The sequence below is a fragment of the Sinocyclocheilus anshuiensis genome, unplaced genomic scaffold, assembly GCF_001515605.1.
Source record: "Sinocyclocheilus anshuiensis isolate Anshui unplaced genomic scaffold, SAMN03320099.WGS_v1.1 scaffold1284, whole genome shotgun sequence".
NCBI classification, from domain to species: Eukaryota; Metazoa; Chordata; class Actinopteri; order Cypriniformes; family Cyprinidae; genus Sinocyclocheilus; species Sinocyclocheilus anshuiensis.
This window is the reverse complement of record NW_015546083.1, coordinates 294,479-319,151: the sequence shown is the minus strand read 5'-3', so window position 1 is coordinate 319,151 and position 24,673 is coordinate 294,479. Positions and strand designations below refer to the sequence as shown.

The following is a 24,673-nucleotide window of genomic DNA, read 5'->3' as shown; positions in this document are numbered from 1 at the left end:
CAAGGAGTTGTGTTGCATGTTCTGAAAGAAAGGGCCTGATCTTCCTAATGTTGTATAAAGCAAATCTGCAGGACCGGGCAGTTTTACCAATGTGGTCTGAGAAATTTAGCTATCATCAATCACAACTCCAAGGTTTCTAGCTGTTTTTGAAGGAGTTATGGTTGATGAGCCTAACTGGATGGTGAAATTTTGATAAAGTGATGGGTTTGTTGAAACCACAAGCAGTTCTGTTTTAGCCAGGTTGAGTTGAAGGTGATGGTCCGTCATCCAACAAGATATGTCTGTTAGACATGCTGAAATGCGAGCAGCTATTGTCGGATCATCAGGATGGAATGAGAGGTAGAGTTGAGTGTCATCAGCATAGCAGTGATATGAAAAGCCATGTTTCTGAAATTGAATTTTTCAGTGTCTCGAACTTAATGTGAGCAGTGACCAGTAGCCAGTGAAAGAAATTGTTGCTTTGAGGTGTGACTTTGACTCGTTAAAGACCAGCTGTACCGCTGCATTCAGTTGTAGAGGTTTGATTGCACATGCTGACAAGTCCAGACAGAAGAGCAATATTCCAGTCTAGAAATTACAAGAGCCTAGACAAGGAGTTGTGCAACATGTTCACAGTGATTGTGTTAAGCAAACCTTCATGACAGTGCTGTCTTTGCAATATGATATTGGTCCAGTAATATTTGCTGACCATGTTTGCTGCTCTAGAAATAAAATACAATTAAAATAATAGATGAAAATTAAAATGAAATGAAGCTAAAAAGAAAAAAAAAACTAAATTACTAAAATTTAAACAAATCTAAATGAAAACTGAAAATATAAAAATAAAAACTAATTAAAAACGGTAAATACTTCAATAGCTTATGAATAAGCATACCTGTCAACCCTTCTGTTTTTCCTGGGATTCTCCCGTATTATTTTGCATGTCCCCAACCTAAGGATTTAATCCTTTTTTATGTGAGGTCCATACAAAAAATAAGGTTGTCCGTGTTTCAGAATTTGTTGTGGGTGTATGAATGTGAGATTTCCCGGCCTGAAATTTTTTGTCCGCTCCTCGTGGAAATTAATGGTGCAGACATGCGGTTTCATTTACTACACATAGGCCTACTGAAGCTCGCGGTGTTTTCAGCCTCTGCCGCCTCAATATATGAGTACATGAACACATAATCTCTAGAACTGCTCTCTAGATCTCTAGAACTTCATGAGCATTTTACTTATTTTGAGAAAACTATCATCATATCATATACAAAGAGACACCAATGTTTCAAAAAGACACCAATGTTTCAGGAGTTTAGTACACAGAATAGGACACATGCTCATTAGATAACCGTATTTGAGTTGATGTATATGCTTTTATTTATTATTTTTTAATTAACTATTTTTTTCCAAACCATTGTTAGATGCAGTGTTTCCTGTAGTTATGCAAAGATTTGGTTTCAAAAACAGTATCAGTAAACTATTTCTTATGATTTTAAATCTGCATTGAACTTCAGATCAATTTCAAAGTAAAAGGTGGTACTAAAGTCTGATTTTGTGGTGGATGTGTTCAAATTTGATCATCTTAATTCAAGTGAGGAAGGATTTTGAAAGTCTGACAGTGTTGAGCACTACTGTAAGGTTAACCTTGCATGGTGTAAATGTTTGAAAATGATTAACAGTTGCAAATAAACATTCATTAGAAATTTATAAAAGTAATCAAAAAGTAATCAGAAGTAATCAGTTACATTACTTTAATAAAGTAATTGAAAAAGTTACACTACTATTACATTTTAAATAGGGTAACTTGTAATCTGTAACTTATTACATTTCCAAAGTAACCTTCCCAACACTGCCTACAACAGTGATGACTACCGCGGGAAGGAAAGGATCACTGGTAGAAATGGGACAGGAGGAGAACACTCAGGTGGTGCTCCGGTGAAAAAAACAAATATACATGCAAATTGAGATATAGCTTACACTTCAAAAGGCTATGGTTTAATTGATTAAATATGAGCGCTGCAAGTTGCAAAATCAGGTGCTGCTCTGCTTTGTTTACTGCGGTTACTGGGGAAATGGCTATATTCCTGGCGAAAAGCGAAACAATGAAGAGAGAATGAATTTGCATTTTATTTTTTTATGAAGAAAACACGCAGTTTGATATACACGCAGTTTAAATAATTAATAATATAATATGGATAATATAAAATAGCACCCCGCCCCCCCTCCCCGGTCTCCTGTATTTTGGGACCCAAATGTTGACAGGTATGTGAATAAGATTAAAATAACACTTTGCTGGTCATCATTTTCTAATTCACAAAATATTCTAAAACTTTTGACTGGTTGCAATTTGGTCAAATTTTGTTTCTAGGCCTTACAGTTCAAAAGTTCTTAGCATAAATATTAGTGCATCTTTGACCTGTTGGTGGCACAATAGGGTTTACAGATACAAGCAGGCCTTGCATTCCCGAAGAAGAAGAAGATCGAGATCTTACCATCCTTGGGAATATATGTGAAGGTGATTTGCATCCCACACTGCAATGCCAGAAATGTCACACCAGTGGAGCAAATGGCACGAAGAAACCTTCCAGTTTTCCCTGCATATGCACAAATAAACACAATTTTGCATCATTCAATTAATTTACATTTTCTCATATGATCTAAAAACCTTTTAGGTGTAGTTTTGTGAAGAATCTTGTGATAAACTTTCTTTTGATACCATACCCAATCTAAACCCTACTAAACCTAAACCTTACCCTGATATTATGAGTACACCCTTCAGGTGTGATGATTCTCTGAAGCCCACAAAATCCTGCCATTTTTTTAACCATACAATAACCACAAATGGCTTTAGTCAGGCTTCTCGTATCATATGTTCATCAAGAAAAGAAAGAGTGAAATAGAGTTTAAGTACTTAATAAGTACAATAAATAAAGTCAAAGTAAAAAATATATAAATAATACAGCCTTGGATAGAACAAAATCCAGTCATGCAGGGCTGACTGACAGGGCCTGCAAATCTCCAATACCTTTAAGGGACAACAAGGCCAATGACAATACTGACTTCAGAGTAAGAATCAGGGGCCGTCTTCAAACTATTGTGGTAGTCGCTGTGTTTTTTTCCCGCCTTGTAAATGCATTTAAATTCATGATATTTTCCAGAACAATCTCTTAATTTTCAGCAAAGAACTGAATTGTGCCGGCTTTTTCGCAAGGAGTGAATAAAACTGACACTCTCCATGTTTCATGTGATTCGCTGTTTGCTGCAGATGCCTACGTTTCAGGTGCACATGCTCCAGAATTAATCATAAACTCGGGATCAAACCCTGAGTTGACAGAGAACAGTGAGCATTATGAACCCACTAAGCCTAATCTAAACCAGGTTTGATTTGTTTGGTTTTGTCAAGTCTTAACCTACTCTGAAACTCAGAATTTGTTCAAATAGCTTCTTGATAAAGGCCGAGGTGGTATCTTCTGTACTCTGGTGTGATCTGTGCTTCCTTCTGATATATGACTCATAACTCTGATTTGGCAGCACTGGTAGACTGTTTCCATGTAATATGACTGATTCCAATGGGGTATACAGAACTGCTGTGTGCTGGCTTTCTGTGAGATGTGATTACACTCAGCAATGCCTGATGCAGCCATAACACCCAAGTTCCTTTGCATACACATCTCTGAAAACCTTTGCCTTCACTCAGACACCATAGTGAGAACAGCCCTGTCTCTACTTTCTGCGGAGGCTGAAGAGGTTTGGCATGCCCTCTGACATCATGTCAAGCTTCTACCGCTGCACCTTAGAGTGCATTCTGACCAGCCACATCGCTGGTCAGCTCTTCAGAGAGTGGTGAGAACAGCTGAGCTCATCACTGGACATAAACCCCTGGCCTAACAAGACATTTAAAAGACATGTTACTTGAGAAAGGCCTGCAGCATAAACAAAGACTGCACTCACCCTGCTCACCACCTGTTTGCTACAGTGCCGTCTGGCAGACATTACATTCCCTTCAATCACAATCATTAAATTTCCTACAGATTATTTATTAAACTTTTGTGCGCAAAGTTCCTAAGTACACTATTCTTTATTTTTCTCAAATCATCTTACCACACATGAACATGCAAGTGAGAAGCTATGTTTCTGTTAGCTGTTCCAGCACAGTGTTTCATGGTAAAGTCGTACTCCTGGAGTACAACGAACCATTATATTACATTGGCATCAAGCGGCAATCTTCCAGTCTCTCTCGTGAAACCAACATGGAAGTGACTAAAACTGCAATTCATCGACTGGCCGCTAGAGGCTTGTGTGGCGTTTAGCATTCAGTGAATTCTGACTGTGTCACCCTGTATCTATTTATATATTTCTTTATTAATATCTTAATATATTATTATATCTTATATTAATCATTTGCACACACGAGCATTATCCGGCTCCGCTCCTCCCGACCGCAGACGCAGGTTTACAAGCCACTTTTTCCTGCGTTTTTCAGTCAATTTCTTGACTTTTTCCCCCTTATGAACAACACATTTTCGTACACGATAAAAGCTCCTTGTGGTTTCTCGGTTTGGTCGATTTGAGCATCCATAAACAACGCAAAACACAGGCATTTTGAGTTTTGTTAGTGATTTCTATGGAGAAAAATCACTTCCCGCCCTCCAGCTGCATTTCACGCTCATCAGAATCACGTGATTGCAAACCACCTATAGCTAATTTTGCCCTTCATGACAACTGTGAGGGGGGTGAATTTTTTTATAACTCATCCATTTAAACTATATTAAGCCTTAAAGTTCTGCATAATTAAGAGTGTGGCCATTTGAGTGACAGGTGGATTGCCGCTGCTGTCACCACCATCGAGCTAGGTGGGCGTGGTTTCAGCAACCAGCTCCCGCCTCTTTGCTCATTTTCGATTATCCGTGAGTGACGCGCTACCAAGATGGCGACGGCCCGCCCTGCCCACTTTGAGCTTCAAAAACGCTCTTCAGAACCCTACGGGTGATGTCACGGACACTACATCCATGTTTTTAAACAGTCTATGATTGGCATCCATGTTCTTGGCTCGAGCCATCCACTCTAGGGGTGAATACTGCAGGCATTTTCTTCTTTCAGCTTGCGCAGCTGGCTGAAACCTGCCATTTGTTTTGTTTTTGAGTCACTCTCAATAAAGTTTCAGTTTAGCATCTTTCTGATACTGAGTCCTTGTTCAAAGAATCTGCCAGTTCAGAATTACTTGAAAATAATAGGCTGGTGTGTTGAACTGAAGTCTGCTGGAATGTATCCCACCTGAAACAAGGTTGGCTACCCCTGCACTACAATCTAATGTGAGAGTTGATCTTGGATAAATATATCTGCCAAATGAATAAATGTAAATGATAATCAGAATAAACGATTGTTGCATTCCTTTAGTCATACTGTCATGATTTTATCACAGTCTATTTTGAAATTTTAAAACTCCCATTTAACTTCAACACCCACAGCATGGCATATATGTCAAATCTGGAAACCTTTTGGCACCAACACAGAACTGACAATTCATAGTCCCTTCACTAACCGCCTGATACTTCTTACAAAAAAAAAAAATCACCTTCTCTAGCTGCCCCCAGCCCAAAAACATGATCCTAATCATCTGATCCATGAGTTCACTGATGTATTCTCTGCTATTCCCCAGGTCAGACCATATAATGGCACACAACATCCACACTCCAGAAGTTGTCATAAGGCAGAGGCCCTAAGCAGTACCTGGGCTTCTAAACAAGTCTGTTTACAATGGTTTACCATTTTGTTTGGTGCCTGATGATGGCCCAAAAGAAGACAATCCTTGCAGCAGTGGTGGAAAGAGTACTGAAAATTTTTACTTAAATACAAGTACTGTTACATTGCTGAAATAATACTCAATTACAAGTAAAAGTACTGGTGTCAAAACAGTACTTAAGTAAAAGTACAAAGTACTCCTCTCAAAAACTACTCAGAGTACTAGTTACTAGTTACTTTTTAGCCGGCGATATTTAATGAATTACCAAAAAATATTCATATCAAAGATCTATGTGGATAATAGAATTTTATAACCCACTTTTATCTTATTGACAAAGTATGTGAATTAGTGGTCATGATACAGGAATTTCTAACTTCAATACCTTGAAAAATATCAATATGAAAGTACCCGTGAACCGGAAGTTGCAACTGACTTCAGTGTTGTGATGTATTTCTGAGTGAAACGGAACATTGAATAAAGTGCTGCATTGCAATTGGACTTGTTCAATGGCCAATCAGCAGGCAGAGGGTTGTAATTTGGCATGTTCTTTAAAATGGACCAGAGAATACCTCACAAGCCATCTCATTTTCCTCATTGTCCTCTGTTTGTCTCATGCGGAGAGCCAAAAGCATTTATAATGATCAAAGGTGCATCTTATTTGTTGTCAAACTTGGCTGCTTGTCTTCACAAATGTTAATAGACACGCTGTGAATTACCTTCATCAACCTCATGTTCTGTCGCTTTGGCTGTCTGCTCAGTCGTTCTTGGCAAGCTTTATTGTCATTCAGCTATGTGCCTTACACAGGGGAAAGATGTGGCATTTCTCCTAGACCTTGATACAAAATCAAAGAGATGATAGTATATCTGGGCAGCAGTGGTGGAGGGTGGGGTTTTATTGTGGTGCACCTCCACTCCACCTCTTGCTCATAGCAGATTCACGGTTGGATAATGGTTATGAATATCTGCTTGTTACGTCTAACATCACGCTTCACCGCTTCTGGGTCCTAATGCTCTGCCAGACGCCCCCAAAAAACAATACAAGTACTGTTACATTGCTGAAATAATACTCAATTACAAGTAAAAGTACTGGTGTCAAAACAGTACTTAAGTAAAAGTACAAAGTACTCCTCTCAAAAACTACTCAGAGTACTAGTTACTAGTTACTTTTTAGTCTGCGATATTTAATGAATTACCAAAAAATATTAATTCATATCAAAGATCTATGTGGATAATAGCTACTTTGTCAATAAGATAAAAGTGGGTTTTGTTCAAAGTATGTGAATTAGTGGTCATGATACAGGAATGTCTAACGTCAATACCTTGAAAAATATCAGTATCAAAGTACCCGTGAACCAGAAGTTGCAACTGACTTCAGTGTTGTGATGTATTTCTGAGTGAAACGGAACATTGAATAAAGGGTGGGGTTTTATTGTGGTGCACCTCCACTCCACCTCTTGCTCATAGCAGATTCACGGTTGGACAGGAGTGGTTAAGAATATCTGCTTGTTACGTCTGACATCACGCTTCACCGCTTCTGGGTCATAACGCTCTGCCAGATGCCCCCCAAAAAACAACAAACTGTGCATATACACACTCACGATGTCATGTAATACTGAAAAATTATAACCCTAACCTTTATATCCATACTGAAATCCCAGGTGGCCTGATAGTGATTCAGCTAAAATATTAGTGTCTGAGACCCTGTGAGCACGGAGACTGCAGTGTGCACAGCAAATTTTTAAATGCTTAAATATGTAATATTAATTTAATAGTGCTCATAAATGGCTGTTGAGATAGTATTCAAGTGAAATAAATAGAGGCTTGGACCCGGAAACAGCAGTCCTTACATCATGACTTAAGAAGATTCTCCCAAAGCCAGGGATGCGGGAAGTAGGGGTGCTGAGGGGGCTGCAGCACCCCCTGTTTTCACATGGTTGCAAATGCAACGCCAAGTTTGTTCATTTAAATGTATTCAGTTTTAGCATTTAATAATTTATTTGTAATGATCTCTGAAATGTAAATTGTAAGTGGGCTATAATAAACCCATGTTTATCTTTATAAACATGATTAATTTTACTTGTGATGTTTTCTATATGGGATGATTAGCCTAATCCTCATGAACACGTGACGCTAGCGCGTGGTATCAGACATGAACTGTACAGAATGCGAACAAGATTAACTTTAATACAAGGAGATAATGGCGCAAAAGCGAATATCAGATTTTTTTAAATGCCCATCCCAGCAAAAACTTTCCAAAATCGGCATCCAAACAACACCAGCCCCAGCACCGACGTAAGTGAACCAGCCCCCCCTCCCCTCACCCAAAACGGACACACACAGCACCCCCAAACGAAAACATCTTTAAACTAAAAAAGTAAGTAGGGTCATTTTTGATTTCATGACGACTAATCATTTTCAATACCATTGGCAAAACTACCACATACTGTCAGGGTTGGGGATGAAGGGATGAGGCGAGGACTCAATGGTGCAGGAGATAAGGGCTTTTTATTCAAATAAAACAAAATAAACAACAAAAACTACCCCGTGGGGGGAAAAACAGGCTGGCCACGATCTGGACACGACACGACAGGACACATCCAGGGAGATACGATGAAGAACTCGCACGGGACTGCAAACACAAGGAGAATAAATACGAAGCAAATGAGGAGGGTAACGAGGGAACACATGTGGGGAAAATTAACCAATAATCAGGTAAAAAGATGGGTGGGGTCAAGACAATTGACATGAGAGCACATGGCACACAGGAAACCACAACAAAAGCCATGTGCTCACACAAAACAAACACAAGCACATGGCCAACAAAACAAATCACATCACATGGCCAGCAAAACAATCACAAGCCATGTGCTTGAACAAAACAAGACACGAACACGCAGCTAATGAGAATACTCATAAGCTGCGTGTTCACACAAGACAAGACAGCACACAGCCAGCGAAAACCAAGCTGCGTGCTACACAGCACAAGACAAAACAGGACATGAAAGCACGCAGCCGATAACACGAGCTGCGTGCAACAACAACACAAGACAATAAGAAAAGCACGTGGCCCAACACAAACCACGTGCTACACAAACACAACACACTTGGACAGAAGAGCGCACGGCCAAGCGAACTCGAGACCGCACGCTCCCACAACCAGACAGAACATGGAGCGCGAGAGTCCGGACCCCGACACGAAACCGAAACTCAACAAGACATGAGTGCCGGGATCTGAACACCACGCTCCAACATGAAACGGTACACTCAGACGAGAGCGCTCTCGAAGCCGCACGCTCACATGAAAACAATGACATGACGGGAGTGTCAGGGCTCTGTCACAAAACCATGAATAACACTAGACCGAAGTGACAGAACCCTGACACATACTGTATACTGCCATATATATATTTTACAGAAAATACATAGAATTTTACTTTTTTTTTGTCCATCCATTTTTTTCAAGGCAATCATTATTTCAAGCTTTGAAATTAGTTTAATCCAAGTCTTCTAAAAAGACACATTTGCTTTATATGAAGAACAGATTTAAATATAGGCTTTTATTTACATACATATAAATATTGATCAATTACCATTACAAAAATCTCAATCTTAAACATTTGCTCATTCTGTGTATTTGTGTCTTTAAAATAGAGTAACTTTGTTGCAAAAGCTTACAGCACAAGGAAGCTTGTTTTCACATTTGATTTAAAACTTAATTGAATTTACAAAAAAAAGACAAGTACACAGTCAGTAATAAAATTATAAAACAAATGACCTCAATTCAGTTTGAGGTACTCAAAATATGACAACACTGAATTTTTATAAGCAGTTATTTAAGAGCCATATATAGTATGTTAGGCCTATTTATTTAGATCAATGGAACATCAGATGACTTTGACCTGTAATGATTGTTCAATGTAGTGATGCAGTTAGGCAGACTAGGATATTTATATGTACAAATCAGACAAATATCCCATTACAAAACATTTTAGCATAAACTTACATTGTAAAGAAATTAAAGTTCCATCTTTGATTGTTGAAAGACTTTCTGGTGCATTTCACTTACAGCCAATAAAATTTCCAATAGCATTTTCATCGATCAGGCGCGGATCTATTCTGATAACTTTTGACAAAGTTTAATCCAAGAGCAAAGAGAAATAATTTCTAGTTTAAAAGCACGGAGAGATCGCGATTGCACACAGTCTGAGTGCGCACAAGCAATATCGGAGTGAGAGGACAGGCAGTTCATTTGTATAAGTTAGGCCTATTTGAGAGCTCGCATCCAGTTTTCTGCGATTACATGACTGTGTTCTCATGTTACAATAAAGTGCCCGCCACATTTGCGTGTGAATTATTAAAATTATGTGGAATACCTGCAATCCCGCGCGGATATTCAGACTCTGTAATTGACAAGAGGCGGATGCGTGTCAAACTCATTGTCGGAGAGGAAAGAGAGATAAAAATAACGAAGTAGATTATTTTGCTTAATTTGTACTTAAGTACGAGTAAAAGTACAGCTTTAAAAATTTACTCAAAAAAGTACAAGTACCCGAAAAACGAGAAGGGTATAACTGCAGCCTGGAGAACTCCAAATGGGGGAGGGAACTCCAAAACAGGGTGGGAGCTCCAAAATAGGGCGTGACTTCCTCCCACTGACAGACAGGCACATGACACGCATGCGCAATTTTTTCCCCCAATCCACTTCAGTGCAAACTCCGCCCCACAGCTGATTCTAAAGATTTTATTGGTTGTGTCAATTAAAGTGTTGATTTCCTACACTATGCTACAAAAAATGCTAACCCCTAAACCTACCCCACACCTGACCCTAACCTTAACCAGTGAAATTGACTGCACGGGCGCTGAATAGCGTGGTAAAGAAAGTTGCAGTTCAGGAGATAAACAGTTAATAAGATTATGTGATATGAGACTGTTCCGTAACTCCCCAACCGGACCTCACCAGACAATGGCACCTTTTTGGTTACACCCAGCGTTACTACCCCCTCCTACCCTGCGAATTTCGAGCCCCGGGACGCCACCGTTGCTTGGAACAAAGCGATAGAGTAAAATCTTTCCTCTATATATATATATATATATATATATACACACACACACACATTGTATATATATAAACTATAATACAACCTTTGTAAAAATGCTAACACTGCAAACTCTGTCTGTTAATTATCGCTGTTTGATCCTGTGCTTTTACCCCACAGGATATAAGTCATTAGTCCTTGTAAATGTATGGGAAATGAGAATGCTTTATCGTCTTGCTTGGATAAAGTGTTAGATTTTGATTATTTAGCAATAAACCCATTATATTTGTGAAAACACTCAGCTGATGCAGCAAATGTGTTTCAGGATTGTCAAATTTTTACTAAAAGCATTATGTCATCTTTTTTTAAGCTGAGACCTTACACAATCATACTATCCTTTACTTACATTTTACAGTAAACACTGAAAGGGAGTGTGAAAAGATGGAATAGGTGTGTATGTGTGTGTGTGTTATAAGGCTAAATTAGTTTAAAGTGAGGACAGAGGAAATAAATGGAAATAAGTGAGAAAATGTCTGACATGATTGTATGGATCTATAAAGCACTCAACCAAATGTCCACTTGAAGGTAATCTCTATAGCTTAACTCTGCTGACAGCACAACTCTATGTAATTATTGTAATGCATCATTGATGAGATGGCTAGAACAGTATTTGCTGAATTGAGAAGAATACCAAACAAAAATATACTGGGTGACCTGAATCACTACAACAAAAACAAATGTGCATATGCATTTACTTTAACTAATTTCTGCAGCAATTTTGTGAATGCTCCACAGTCATTATTATAAATGTATGCATAGAGTTTTTGCTACTACTGTAACAGATTAACTGTATATACATAAGCCTCATTAAACTGATAAAGAACACTACAACATATACATTTTCTCTTTTATCTTCTCTGTAAGAAAAGCTTTTACTAAATATTACACTACCTTAGAAATTACCTTATTAACAGTGTTGGGAGTAACTAGTTACATGTAACGAAATTGCGTAATTTAATGACAAAAAAATTAACTGTAATCAGTTACAGTTACTGAGAATTTTTTTAAATTAAATTACAGTTACTTATGCAAATGTTAAACACATACACAGATTTAATTGATTTCTTTTCCTGTCATAGCCATGCAAAGATTTGATTTCAAAAACAGTATCCTATTTCTTGCTATGGTTTTAAATCTGTATTTAACCTCAGAACGATCTCAAAGTAAAAAGAGGTGCTTTTGTGGTGGATATGCTTTAAAAATAAATTATAATCTTGATTCAAATGATGAAGGATTCTGAAAGTCTGACAGTAATGAGTGTTGCGTACCACTGTAATGTTAATCCTGCCTGCTTTAAATGTTTCAAAATCATTAACATTTGAAAACATTCGGTAGAAATTTAGAAAAGTAATTCAAAAGTAATCAAATTTAATTAGTTACATTACTTTAATAAAGTAATTGAAATAGTTACACTACTTATTACATTTTAAATAGGGTAACTTGTAATCTGTAACCTATTACATTTCCAAAGTAACCTTCCCAACACTGCTTATTAGATAAAGATAAAGCATTATTCATTACTCAAGCATTACTTACCCTTCATGGAAGCCAAGTTTGGACTGGGAAACAGTGGTACGGACAGAAGGAACAGAAGATACACAACTGATAGCCCATTGTACCTCAGTGATATTGCTGTGGGGGGAAAGTAATTACAGTATAAGTATAAAAAAAACACAGAGACACAGGAATGTAGTGGTATGCATTTGGCGTCATTATTTTATATGCTTTTTAAGCTACTATGCTTTTCTATGATCCTATGCTAATCCAGATAATGTGAAACTAACTCTACAAGACAGCTGTAGTAACAGAAGTTGAGCCTTTTTGTTAGAGTTATTTAGTCATGGCATCAATTTGTAGGCTAGTACTAATGTACTAACTACATGTACTAATGCTTGTAATAAAAATCACAGTTATACGTCCAACATGAAATTTTGGTTATGTTTTAGAACAAAATGGTAAGGTCTCTTGAAGAACATGACATGATCCCACTAAAATGTCATTCAGTGTAACAAAAGTTTATACTGTATGCCAGTCTTGTCAGGCATATTTAAAACAAGAATCATTTTGGTGACATATTAGAAGGTTCTGTTTAAGGACCACAGTGCAGCTTCTAAAATACAAATTATTTGAAATGTAAAATTGTTCTTCTTTGCCAATATCGTTCAAACAACTAGGTCTTACACAGTTGTCAAGCAAGATGTTTTTGTAAGGAAGTGAAAATAATTAAAAATATATTTAATAATATTAATAGTAATAATAATAATAATAATAAACTTTACAAATATAAAATTTAGTATGATCATATATTTTTTTTATAAATGTAATAAGTACAGGTCAGAATAAGTATCATATATTGTTTTGTGTTTTCATAAATGTATCTGATATGTAAATACAATTAAAAAATAAAATAAATATGACTATGGAAGTCATAAGAGGTCTTATATGGATTATTCATATTTTTCTTTCTTGTTTTCTTCTGATCACAACTTATTTATCTCGTGATCTCGACATAACGGATATTGACTTTGCCAGAGCTATTAATAAAACAAATATTTCCACATTTTATTTGTATTACCCTATTATTTTAATGAGTAAGTTAAGGCTAAATTATTTTTAATTAATGTTTCTAAAAACAAGCTCTATACTCTCGTGACTCTCAAATCTATTAATATAAGTATTGCGTGAGTGGACTCTCTTCTTCTGGTGGTGGTTGAGGAGAGACCCCCCCCACATTATTGTAAAGTGCTTTGGGTGTACAACAATACACAATAAAGCGCTATATAAATGCATCATTCATTCATTCATTCTTGTTCTGTTCCTGCTTTTGTCTGTGGAGATATGCTAAATAAACAAAATGGACATTCGTCCTTTTTTTTTTAATAAACCCACAGTTAATAGAGTGGAAGTCTCTAACTCTGACACTTCCAATATTTATTCTACTGCCACAGCAATCGAGGCCGCGTCAGAGAACACCTCCGGCCCTGGAGCCTGCAGCACCAGTACAACCACTGTGTTGCTCAACCCGTAGCGTCTGGATACGTCAACGACCTCGGGGAGAAAGCAACAGAGCCGAAACAGCCCATACTTTATGTGTATGTATAAATATGGTATATATGGTATGTAAAAAAAATCAGAGCTCGTTCTCTGCCGGTAGGTGCCTCCCCCGGGCTAAAATGTGAAACTCCACCTATGCTCTGAATCCTTCTGAAGGCGCTTAGCCTGTGTTTGCGGTGTTAAATGCTTTGACCATTTAAACATGTTAATTACACAAACAAAATGTTTCTGGAAAAAAAATTGACAGTGATTGATTAGCCTGTATTTATTTATTTAAGATGTTATTCCCAAAGTCCCTTTAAGGCAAGTCATGTCCCTTGGTGGCCATATTTGAAACGCCTCTCAGACATGCAAGTGCAGATCCTATCTCTTTGAACGGGGAAACATCGAATTCTCCAAAACTGTTCACCAAGTTTAGGATTAAATTTCATATTTGAAATCACCAATGAAATCTGACAACAACTGTCTCATAAATGTTGTTTCTTTTGCTCAAATAGCATTTTAAAAAAAGATTATTTTTCAGGCTAGACCAGCCAGTGCGCATGCACAGTCCTAAGCACACGTCTCAGAAAGCTGACTGTTTCTATAGCAACAGGGGCTTCTAACCGCAGCTGCAGTGACACGACTGACTTTACCGATTAGCGATTGGCTCTTTTACTCAGAAGGCGGGGCTTCGTTCGATAGAGAGGCCATACTGAGGGTTGCATTTTTCCCCATTCAAAACTATACGACTGACACGTCTTGGGTATTCTATAGTCTTTGTTATTACTAAGCGAAGCAAAATTTGCTGAAATATCCACAACTCAAAGTTGCATTCGTTACTATAGCAACAGTAGACTCGTGATGCATTGTGTTTTAAAAATCAAACAATCGAAAACAACTTTTATGTCGAGATCACAAGAGAACAAGAAAGAAAAATAATCATAAAAACCTGGCCTGTGGAGTCTGTTTGTAGGGCTTTCTACTGCTCTTCAGACTTTTGAATGTGCAACTGTGTTTATGAGTGGGCAAGCAGCAGTGAGGAAGAGCATAAAGAGGAGCAAGCTGAGGAGGACATCACCAGCCAAGGTAGAAACGAAGTTCAGGCTTGTTTTTTTGAGAGGCCCCTTGCCAAGGAGGAAAAACCTTTGCATTGGTGGAGGTCAAAACAACCCACCTATGCATAATCCACCTATTCATCCTCACACCTCAAAAACATCTGAGCACCTCTTCTCTGCTGCAGGCATCATAGCTTGCAAAAAGAGATCCAGCCTCAGCCAGGTTTCATCCATAATGAAAATAATCGTTAATTGCAGCCCTAATTTTAAGCCTAAGTAGATCGTAGAATTAATCATACAAATCATCTAAAACATACAAGCTGATTCCAAAAAGCGACAGAACTTAAGTGGTACTTGAAAATCAGTGTAATTCAGTCACCTGCAGGACAACTACAAAATCATATCTAAACTTAATACAGTTATGACTGTAATATTAGAACTTATTTATTAATATTCTGTTTACTTACTCAATATTTTTAAAAAGAATTACACAAATTTAAATGAATGCATAAAATAATTTGAAAAGATAAATAAGTATACTGATTAATAATATACACTGTGTTAAACACTGTTTACACAAAAAAAAAAAAAAAAAAAAAACGGACACAAAAAGGCCAGGTAGAATGGAACCCCCATTTAATGCTTAATTAGTTACATTTTTACGTAACTTATTCATTTGTAATTGTTGTCTTCAGAATGGAAATGGTATTTCATTGGATTATTATACTCTTTTATCGGTAACACTTTATAATAACTTTCATTAATAAATCATTAACATACATTATATAATGCTTAACAGATCATTAGTTAATATTCAAACAGCTAGAAACAACAAGCAACATTATGGTGAACTAATAACCTTATTAAACATTACCTAATGGTTAACAGATAATTATTTCATGTAAATTAAAAAGCTTACAAATGTTATTAAACTTTCAATTCATATGATCATGCACTTCTTGAAAATCTTCAAATGATTTTAATACATGTTATACAATGACTAAAAGCTTTTGTTAATACACAACAATTTTGCTGCTATTGAGGTGTGATACGGGTTAGGTTAGGGACGGGTTTAGTGGTATGGGTAGGTTTAAGGGTTGGTTAAAGTGTCAGAAGTGTACAGGGTCAAATTAAGAAAACACCATTCAAACTGTTTATATTACATTGTTTTCATAAACGAACAAGTATTTTCTTAAAAATTATATATTTTTTTTCCCTTTTGATGTATGATTAAAGGAATATTCTGTTTAATGATACACAATAGTATACTAATATAGGTGTTGAGGCAGTTAAAACATGTTTTGCACCCAAATTACAATGTGTGTGATGTCTTTAGAAAGCTAAACTTAACTAACCATTCTTAACACAAACGCTGTTACAGCAGCTAAATGTCTAATGCCTATAAAGGAACTGAATGATTAATAAACATTTACAAATGATGAATAGTTTCAACTTTAGATTGACTACTGTAAAAGCATGAATAAATTATAAATAAGTGATTATTATTAAAGATGCGAAAATAGGGGTGAATTCTGGTCATTCGGGACACATTTTGCCATGGAGATGACTGCTCATAAAAGTACTAATGATTAGTAATCATTTATAAACCTTTACAAATGATGAATAGTTTACACTTTAGATTGGGTACTGCAAAAACATGAACAAATAATTAATAAATGATATGTTAAGATGTGAAAATAGTCCAAGTCTACACAACCATCAAAGACAAAATATATGATCTTTACAGACTTTGATTTTGAGTTGAATAATATGTTAACATGAATAGTTTTTTTTTTTTTTTTTTGTAAAAAAATACCATTAGGTAATATGTGAACTGAATTTAATGACATTTGTTAGCATTCAAAATTACATTAACAAATAAGCTTGTAATCATTGTATAATTTCTATTAAAATCATTTGTGGATTTTTAAAAAGTGCATGATCGTATGAATTGAAAGTTTAACATTGCAATTTACAATAAATAATTATGTTATTTATTTGGTAATTTTTAATAAGTACATTAGTAAACATTGACAAGAACATTATCTTATATTTCTAGCTATAGCTATATGTTAAGCATTATGTAATGTTTGTTAATGATTTATTAATGAAAATGATTAAAGTGATCTTTTATCTCTTTTGTCTTCTTGCATTATTGACAAACTATTTTCCTGTTTGTCACTGTAAAGCTGCTTTGACAATCAGTATTGTACAAAACGCTATACAAATAAAGGTGACTTGACTTATCTGATTGCAGATTATATTAATAATAATATTCTGAGAATGCATTACTAGTAATTAGGCACGCAATGCTCTGAGTAGTATTAATGATACTGTGTCAGGAAGTGAAGTGAACAAATCTGATTACTGTCATATCAAATAGTTTGTATTTAGAAGTAAACTATTTTGATCTCAGTGGCCTTTGACAGCTTATACTCACACAGCAAAATCCCAGAGTTAATTCAACTCTGCTCAGAGAACATTTGGTCCCACTCTACATAGTGTTAAAATAACACTGAAGCAGCGTTAACGTTAATGAGATAGTTAAATGATTTATTGAGTGATAACTGAGCATTAGTGATGAACACCTGCTGTTAACAAGCAGAATCACTAAAGAAAAGAGAAACACAACTACAACTGACTTTAGCCACAGCCTTAGTTGAAATCAACTGAAATATAGTTATATATTTCCACTATTATATGACCACTGCTGGTCATATATTCCCTATATAACCATGTATGTGACAAATAAAAAATCTTGAATCTTGATCTTGAAATAAAAAAAAAGACATTAAATTTCTCAAAATCTCAGCAGAGGATGATTAAACAACTCCACAAACAGCATCACCAGCTTCACTCATTTCTAACCAGATTGACTTTATTTCTGTCAGACGTCTACAGAAGCTCTTATTGAGAATTAACAGAGGTTTAGTTATTAATGACTTATTGGTCAAAAAATTAATCTTGACTTCCTCTGTTACTACGTGTACACCCCATAGTACACAGCCTCCCTGTACACTGAAAATGGTGTGTGTGTTTTTTTCAGGTATGTTCTGAAAATTTGATTATTTTGCCAGTCTCTTTGGCCATCCTCTGAGAACATATTCTCTTGTGCTAAAACAGCATCTTTATCTGTCCATTTCCTCACTATTCACAGATGCTGCATCATTTTCTTCCAGCAGTATTACCTCTTTCACTGAAGTCTCCACTTTTTTTCTGTCAAAGGCAACCTGCTCAGTCCATCAGCATTTTTGTGTTCCTTGCTACTTGTGTACACATCCCTGCCCATCTTTGGATGTGTGGTGAGGCCATTTGTACCACTTCTCAGGATAAATAACTTCTTTAGGATAAATACCCAGAGGGCAAATATTGCTAACAATAGTGCAGAAAAGCAGAAATTATGATCACGATTAAAATATGATTTATTGTGCAGCCCTATGAGCTTCCATAATTGGTTCTGTAATTTCCCTGTTTATCACAGTGAAGCTGCTTTTATAATTTGTATAGTATAAAGAGCTATTGAAGTAAAGGTGACTTGACTTGAGCTCCATTTTAGTTTTTGCATTTCCTGACAATTAAGAAATTACTGTGGCTATAAGATTGTACATGAATTGTTTGATTGCCCTGAAGTTGTTGTTGAACGCATTGCCACATGCACTGTTAGCTCAAGTCACAAAAAAGGGATGCACACAATGTTGACAACGACTTCTCTTTTTCTACAACAATTACTGGCGTGTTTTAAATTAGATTTAAACTTCGATAAAATGCACTGTTAATTTTTTTAAATTGTAATAAATGCATGATATTTAAATGAGTGAGTGTTAAATGATTATGGTCTCAATCTTGACCAAAATCATTTTGATTATGATTTTTGTCATAATCAAGCAGCTCTTAATGCTAGATAAGTAAAGCAAAATGTTACTCATATAAGTTACAGTAAGTGTAACAATGGAAATGGAAAGATGGTATTTACATTGAGTGTAGAGTGGTAGATACTGTTTGCCTAGAAAATAATACCGGCTTCCAGTTATTGGTTAGTACAGAAATCCAAACGAACCACCATAAAATGTTTCTACAGAGACATTTCAGTCCTTCTACCCGCACATTAAAATGAATAGATGCCTTAAGATATTCAACGGATGGCAGGATATTTGCTTCTGTTTTGCTAAGAACAAGCTACAATTTATAGATTTATTACATGAATAAGATTAACTCATAACAAGCCAACTGATTTCAAGTAAACTTTAAACAGAACTTACCAGTCAGTAGTAAAACAGGTAGTAATAAATTAAATAGTGTCCCCACTATGATATCTGGCATTTCACCCGGACACTGTGCTCTCATGATGGAGTTGTACTGTGACTGCACTGACAGCACATTAAATCAATGCTGGACACCACATCGTCTTCAGGAAGTCAACACCCATGCATACACAACACATGAGCATCTATAAAAACATGAAATTCATAGTGATAAAAGGGTATAGATGTTTCAATTGCAGTTGCCTATTTACACACATTTTATAACCTAAACATGAAATTCTCATATGCACACAACATGCACACATATATGACTAATTGATTCTGATGTCACTGTTATCCAGACTCGAAATAATTCATACATTTTATGATCTGTGGGTTTTGCAATATGTGTTGCAATATGTGACCCCCTCTGTGAAACCCCGGCTAAAGTCGCATAATCTAATTCTGAGATAAAGAGCGTCAAAGTTGTGATAGCCATAAAAATTACAAAAATAGGTCATTTGTATTTATTGCTGTAAATGATAGATTATATCATTGGATTTGAGATACAGTTCTCTAGTTTTCATTTATAACAGGATAAATGCTTAAATTAATGATTTTATTGACACTACGATTTATTATTTTGTGCAAAAAAAATACAGGAGGTTTGCTTCCTAAATATTGATTTGAATCATCTCTGGGTTCCCTTTAGATACTCAGTGGTGGAAAGAGTACTGAAAATTTGCACTTAAGTACAAGTGCTGTTACACTGCTGAAATAATACTCAATTACAATGCATGGTTCAATTGTTCACCACAAGACTAGTAATGTGCACTAAATAGTAAGTAGGGTCATTTTTGATTTCATGACGACTAATTTTCAATACCATTGACAAAACTAACACATACTGTATACTGCCATATAGATATTTTAATATTTTTTGTCCATCCATTTTTTTCAAGGCAATCATTATTTCAAGCTTTGAAATTAGTTTAATCCAAGTCTTCTAAAAAAGACACATTTGCTTTATATGATGAACATATTTTAATATAGACTTTTATTTACATACATATAAATATTGATAAATTACCATTAAAAAAAATCTAAATCTTAAACATTTGCTCATTCTGTGTATTTGTGTCTTTAAAATAGGGTAACTGTTGCAAAAGCTTACAGCACAAGCAAGCTTGATTTCAAATTTGATTTCAAACTGAATTGAATTTGAAAAAAAGACAAGTACACATTCTATGGCAAGCCGTTTTGACTTTTATTCATTCTCAGGATATGAGAATGCCACTATAATTATGAGGGCAAAAATATAGTATTTGTTTTTTATATTTATAACATCTGATATAGTTAAGTAATGTCATACAAGCAAGAGTGCCATTTTCCGAATATTATCGAATATTATTCTTTCCGAATATTCATGATCGTGAATGTGATGTTGAATTTATACAGTTCAACAACCAAGAAATTAATACAAGTGAGTTACATTTTGGATACAATATTGTCTGTTTTTTTTTTCACCAACACAAATAGTTCCAAACAAAGCCAGAAAAGAACTGTTGCGTGTCTCCGAGAGACATGTTTGGTACTTGCATGAATCTGTGTTTTTAAATGAATCACCCAGTAAGGCAGAGTCGTGCTGCCACCTATTAGCCAAAACCACGGTTCCAGCACAAAAACACACTCAGCAAAATATCGCCTAATTAAGCTTATCGAAAAAATACAACAAAATAATGTCGCAATTGAATTTTCCCCCCTAATGTCTGACAAAAAAGAAAGAAAGATATTTTAAAACACATTTTGTCAAGAGTGACAATTAACCTATTAATTAGCCTATAATATGTACTAGCTCAAATTCTGCATGCATGTTACAGTGCATAATAAACACCAAAATGACAAAAAAAATTGTCTGGTAAAGTATTATCAAGACTATAGGCTACTCTTTATTTTCTTTTTTGTGATATGGACCTAAGGGTCTGAAATAAAGAAATAACAATATTAATAATAATATAAAGGTGTGAATTAATGAAGTGATTAAATATTAAAACAAAACTGTCATCTCACTCTTATGGTCATTCTGACACAATGACAATGCTATCAACTCATGCTTATGGGGCTTACTAGTAAGAATGCAATTGCAGAGCTCTCTAATTAAATTAGAGAGCTCTCTTATTGTATTTATAATTTATATTTATTAACTAGTTCAAATAGATTTAGAGAGCTCTCTAACTGGCATTGTTACTAGTAACAATTTAATTGTAGAGCTCTCTAATTGAATTGTTACTAGTAAAAATGCAATTACGACGAGTAACCCTGGGGATATTTTAAGCTAAAACGGCTTGCCATAGTCACCTGCTCTAATGAAGAAGTTTCTTCCTCCATCTTACACAAACAACTAACGTCGCAGGCGCCAAAAGTGAGCATAGACTGATGGGAAAATCCTTAGACTCAGCAACAATTAAATTTTCACTAGTTAAAATGTTAATTCTTGATATCAGGAATTGAATTTCTACTAGTAACAATGTTAATTCTTGATATCAAGAATGACATCATCACTCGCAGAAATACAAATTCCTGATATCAAGAATTAAATTTCCACTAGTAAAAACTATAATTATTGATATCTGTAACTGCATTTTCACTAGTTAAATGTCACCATAGGCTGCCATTCAAAATCAATTGTTGATATCAATAATTCATTTCTTACTAGTAAAAACCTTTATTTTTTATATCGGTAATCACGTGGTTACTAGTGCAAATGTCCATTCTTGATATCAACAATTGAGTTGCTACTAGTAAAATTTTCATTTTTGATATCAATAATTCGATTGTCACTAGTGACAATGTTACTTTCTGATATCATGAATGCGATTGTTACTAGTAATAAAGCCATTTCAGATATCAGAAATTACTCTCATAATTATTGATATCAGAATTGAGTTCTTGATATCAGGAATTTATATTTTTACTAGTAACCACGTGATTACTGATATCAAAAACAAAGGTTTTTACTAGTAAGAATTGCATTTCTGATATGTGAAATTGGAATTTCAACTAGTAAGAAATCAGTTCTTGATATCAACAATTGATTTTGAATGGCAGCCTATGGTGACATTTAACTAGTGAAAATACAATTACAGATATCAAGAATGATCATTGTTACTAGTTGAAATATAATTCCTGATATCAAGAATTAGCATTTTAGCTAGTGAAAACTGAATTCTTGATATCAAAAAATCCATTTCAGATATCATGAATTCCTTTTTGGATATGTGCATAGTAATGTCTCTAAGACTGTTACATACCCCCTCCTTCACCAGAAGACTTGGCTAGACCATGACAAGGCTTAAGGTTCTGAACATGGCACGTATCTACATTCATGGGATTGTCATCAAAAGATGCAGAGTTATTGACAGGTCCTAAACACTTAGTAATCCTAGCTGGACCTTTCCACTTACTAGCCAATTTGGCCATGAACCCTTCTTCTGCTCTGGACAATGGGTGAGCCCGTAACCAGACCATATCTCCCACCTGATACTGGGTTTGCTTGCGATTACGGTTATAATAGCGTTGCTGTTTAGCCTGGGCTCGTTCCACATTCTCTTTGACAAGACGGATGAGGTTATGGTGTCGGTCCACAGTTGGGTAAATAATGTCATTAGGATCTGGAGTGCTACGGAACTGGATAGCTCTTTCCAAGGGACCTTTGAGTTTTCTTCCTAGGGCTATCTCAGCTGGAGTGTATCCAGTACTTTCTTGCCAAGCTGTATTAATGGCAAATCTGAACTCAGCGAGCCATCGATCCCATTGCCGATGGTGATCAGCAACATAAGATGCCATCATAGTCTTTAATGTTCTGTTGATGCGCTCTGTCAAGTTTGTCTGGGGGTGATAGGCGGTTGTGAGTTTCTGTACTACTCCCCACTGCTTACATATAAGGTTGAGTAGATTGGAGGTGAACTGAGCCCCTCGATCTGAGACAAGAAAAGCAGGAGTCCCCCATCTCGTAAAGATTTCTTCAACTAGGATCCTAGCAATTTGAGGTGCTTTAGCTTGTCTTAATGGGAACAATTCCACCCACTTTGAGCAATAATCAACAATGACCAATAAATGTTCATTTTGCTTGGCGCTCTTAGGGAAAGGTCCCATCAGGTCTACCCCCAACATGTACCCAGGTTCAACGATTTGAGTTGACTGAAGATGGCCAGATAGTTTAGAAAGGGATGGTTTGTATCTCTGGCATGTCAGACATTCTTTACAATATTTCCAGACGTCAGACCTTATGCTTGGCCTAAAAGCTACTTCCAGGAGTCTGAGGAGGGTTTTGAGTCTTCCAAGATGACCGCCAAGTGGATTGTCATGAGCATAACACAAGAAATCTTTTTGCAAACAGGAAGGGATAATTAATTGAAGTTTATTACCTATTTGTTTATCCGGCATACTTCGAAACAATACACCATTTTCCAGAATGTAGTGCACGCGTAAAGGGTCTTGATCCGGTTGGGACTTTGTCTCTGCAATCAGCTCCTGAATCTCTGAATCATCCTGTTGTGCCACAGCAATGTTGGAAACATCAATAGGTAAATAAGGGAATGCATTAATTGCTGCCACCTTGGCTGGATCCGTCTTGACTCCCTCCGTGGATACAATGTGACCCAGAAAAGCAATGGTACGTTGCATGAAATTACACTTAGCCAGATTGAGCGTGAGCCCTGCATCATGTAAGCATTGTAACACCTGGTTGATATGTTGAAGGTGTTCTTCCTCGTTTCTTGAGTACACAATTATGTCATCAATGTACACTAGGCAGCACTTTCCTCTTACCCTCTTCAGGACATGCTCCATTAACCTTTGGAATGTAGCTGCTGCATTTTTCAGGCCGAACGGAAGACGCTGGAATTCAAATAACCCTGCGGCCGTCACAAATGCAGTTTTTTGTACGCTATCAGCTTCCATTCCTATCTGCCAGTATCCACTCTTAAGATCTAATGTGGTAAATATGGCAGCTCCATGTAGCGACTCCAAGATTTCTTGAATCTGAGGCATTGGGTATGCATCCAGATGAGTCTTAGCATTGAGGTTACAATAATCAATGCATAATCTCAAGCTCCCATCCTTTTTTGGTACAACTACCACTGGAGACACCCATGGTGAAACTGATGGTTGTATAATTTCCTTGTGTAAGAGTTCCTGGACCTCAGCATCTACAAATTGTTGTTTATCTATGGACAGTCTATATGCCTTCTTCGTCACTGGCACCTCATCAGTAGTTATGATGCTGTGTTTTACCTCATTAGTGCATCCAATGTCTTGTGAGCATACGGTGGGCCAGTTAAATAAAAGACCTTCCAACTCCTTCTTGTATGGCTGAGTAATTTCAGCTTTCCATGCAACCTGTTGAATGGAGTGTAGGACTGATTCTGAAGTTGATACAGTTGGAACGGCAAGATAGAAATAAACGGAGGATATGGAGTCCTGCCTCAGAAATGGAAACACATGATCAGTCAGGTCATCTGTGGC

General features: G+C 36.2%; 1 protein-coding gene across 1 annotated transcript in view; it reads right to left on the bottom strand.

Moving 5' to 3' along the window:
• The window catches only part of LOC107699957 (piezo-type mechanosensitive ion channel component 2), a 185,625-nt gene extending 161,426 nt beyond the window's left edge, over positions 1-24,199 (bottom strand). The window contains 4 exon segments of the mRNA XM_016501419.1: positions 2,469-2,570; positions 12,352-12,447; positions 22,459-23,127; positions 23,575-24,199. Coding sequence (XP_016356905.1) covers positions 2,469-2,570; positions 12,352-12,447; positions 22,459-23,127; positions 23,575-24,199 — 1,492 coding nt within the window.
• Positions 24,200-24,673: the final 474 nt, after the last annotated feature.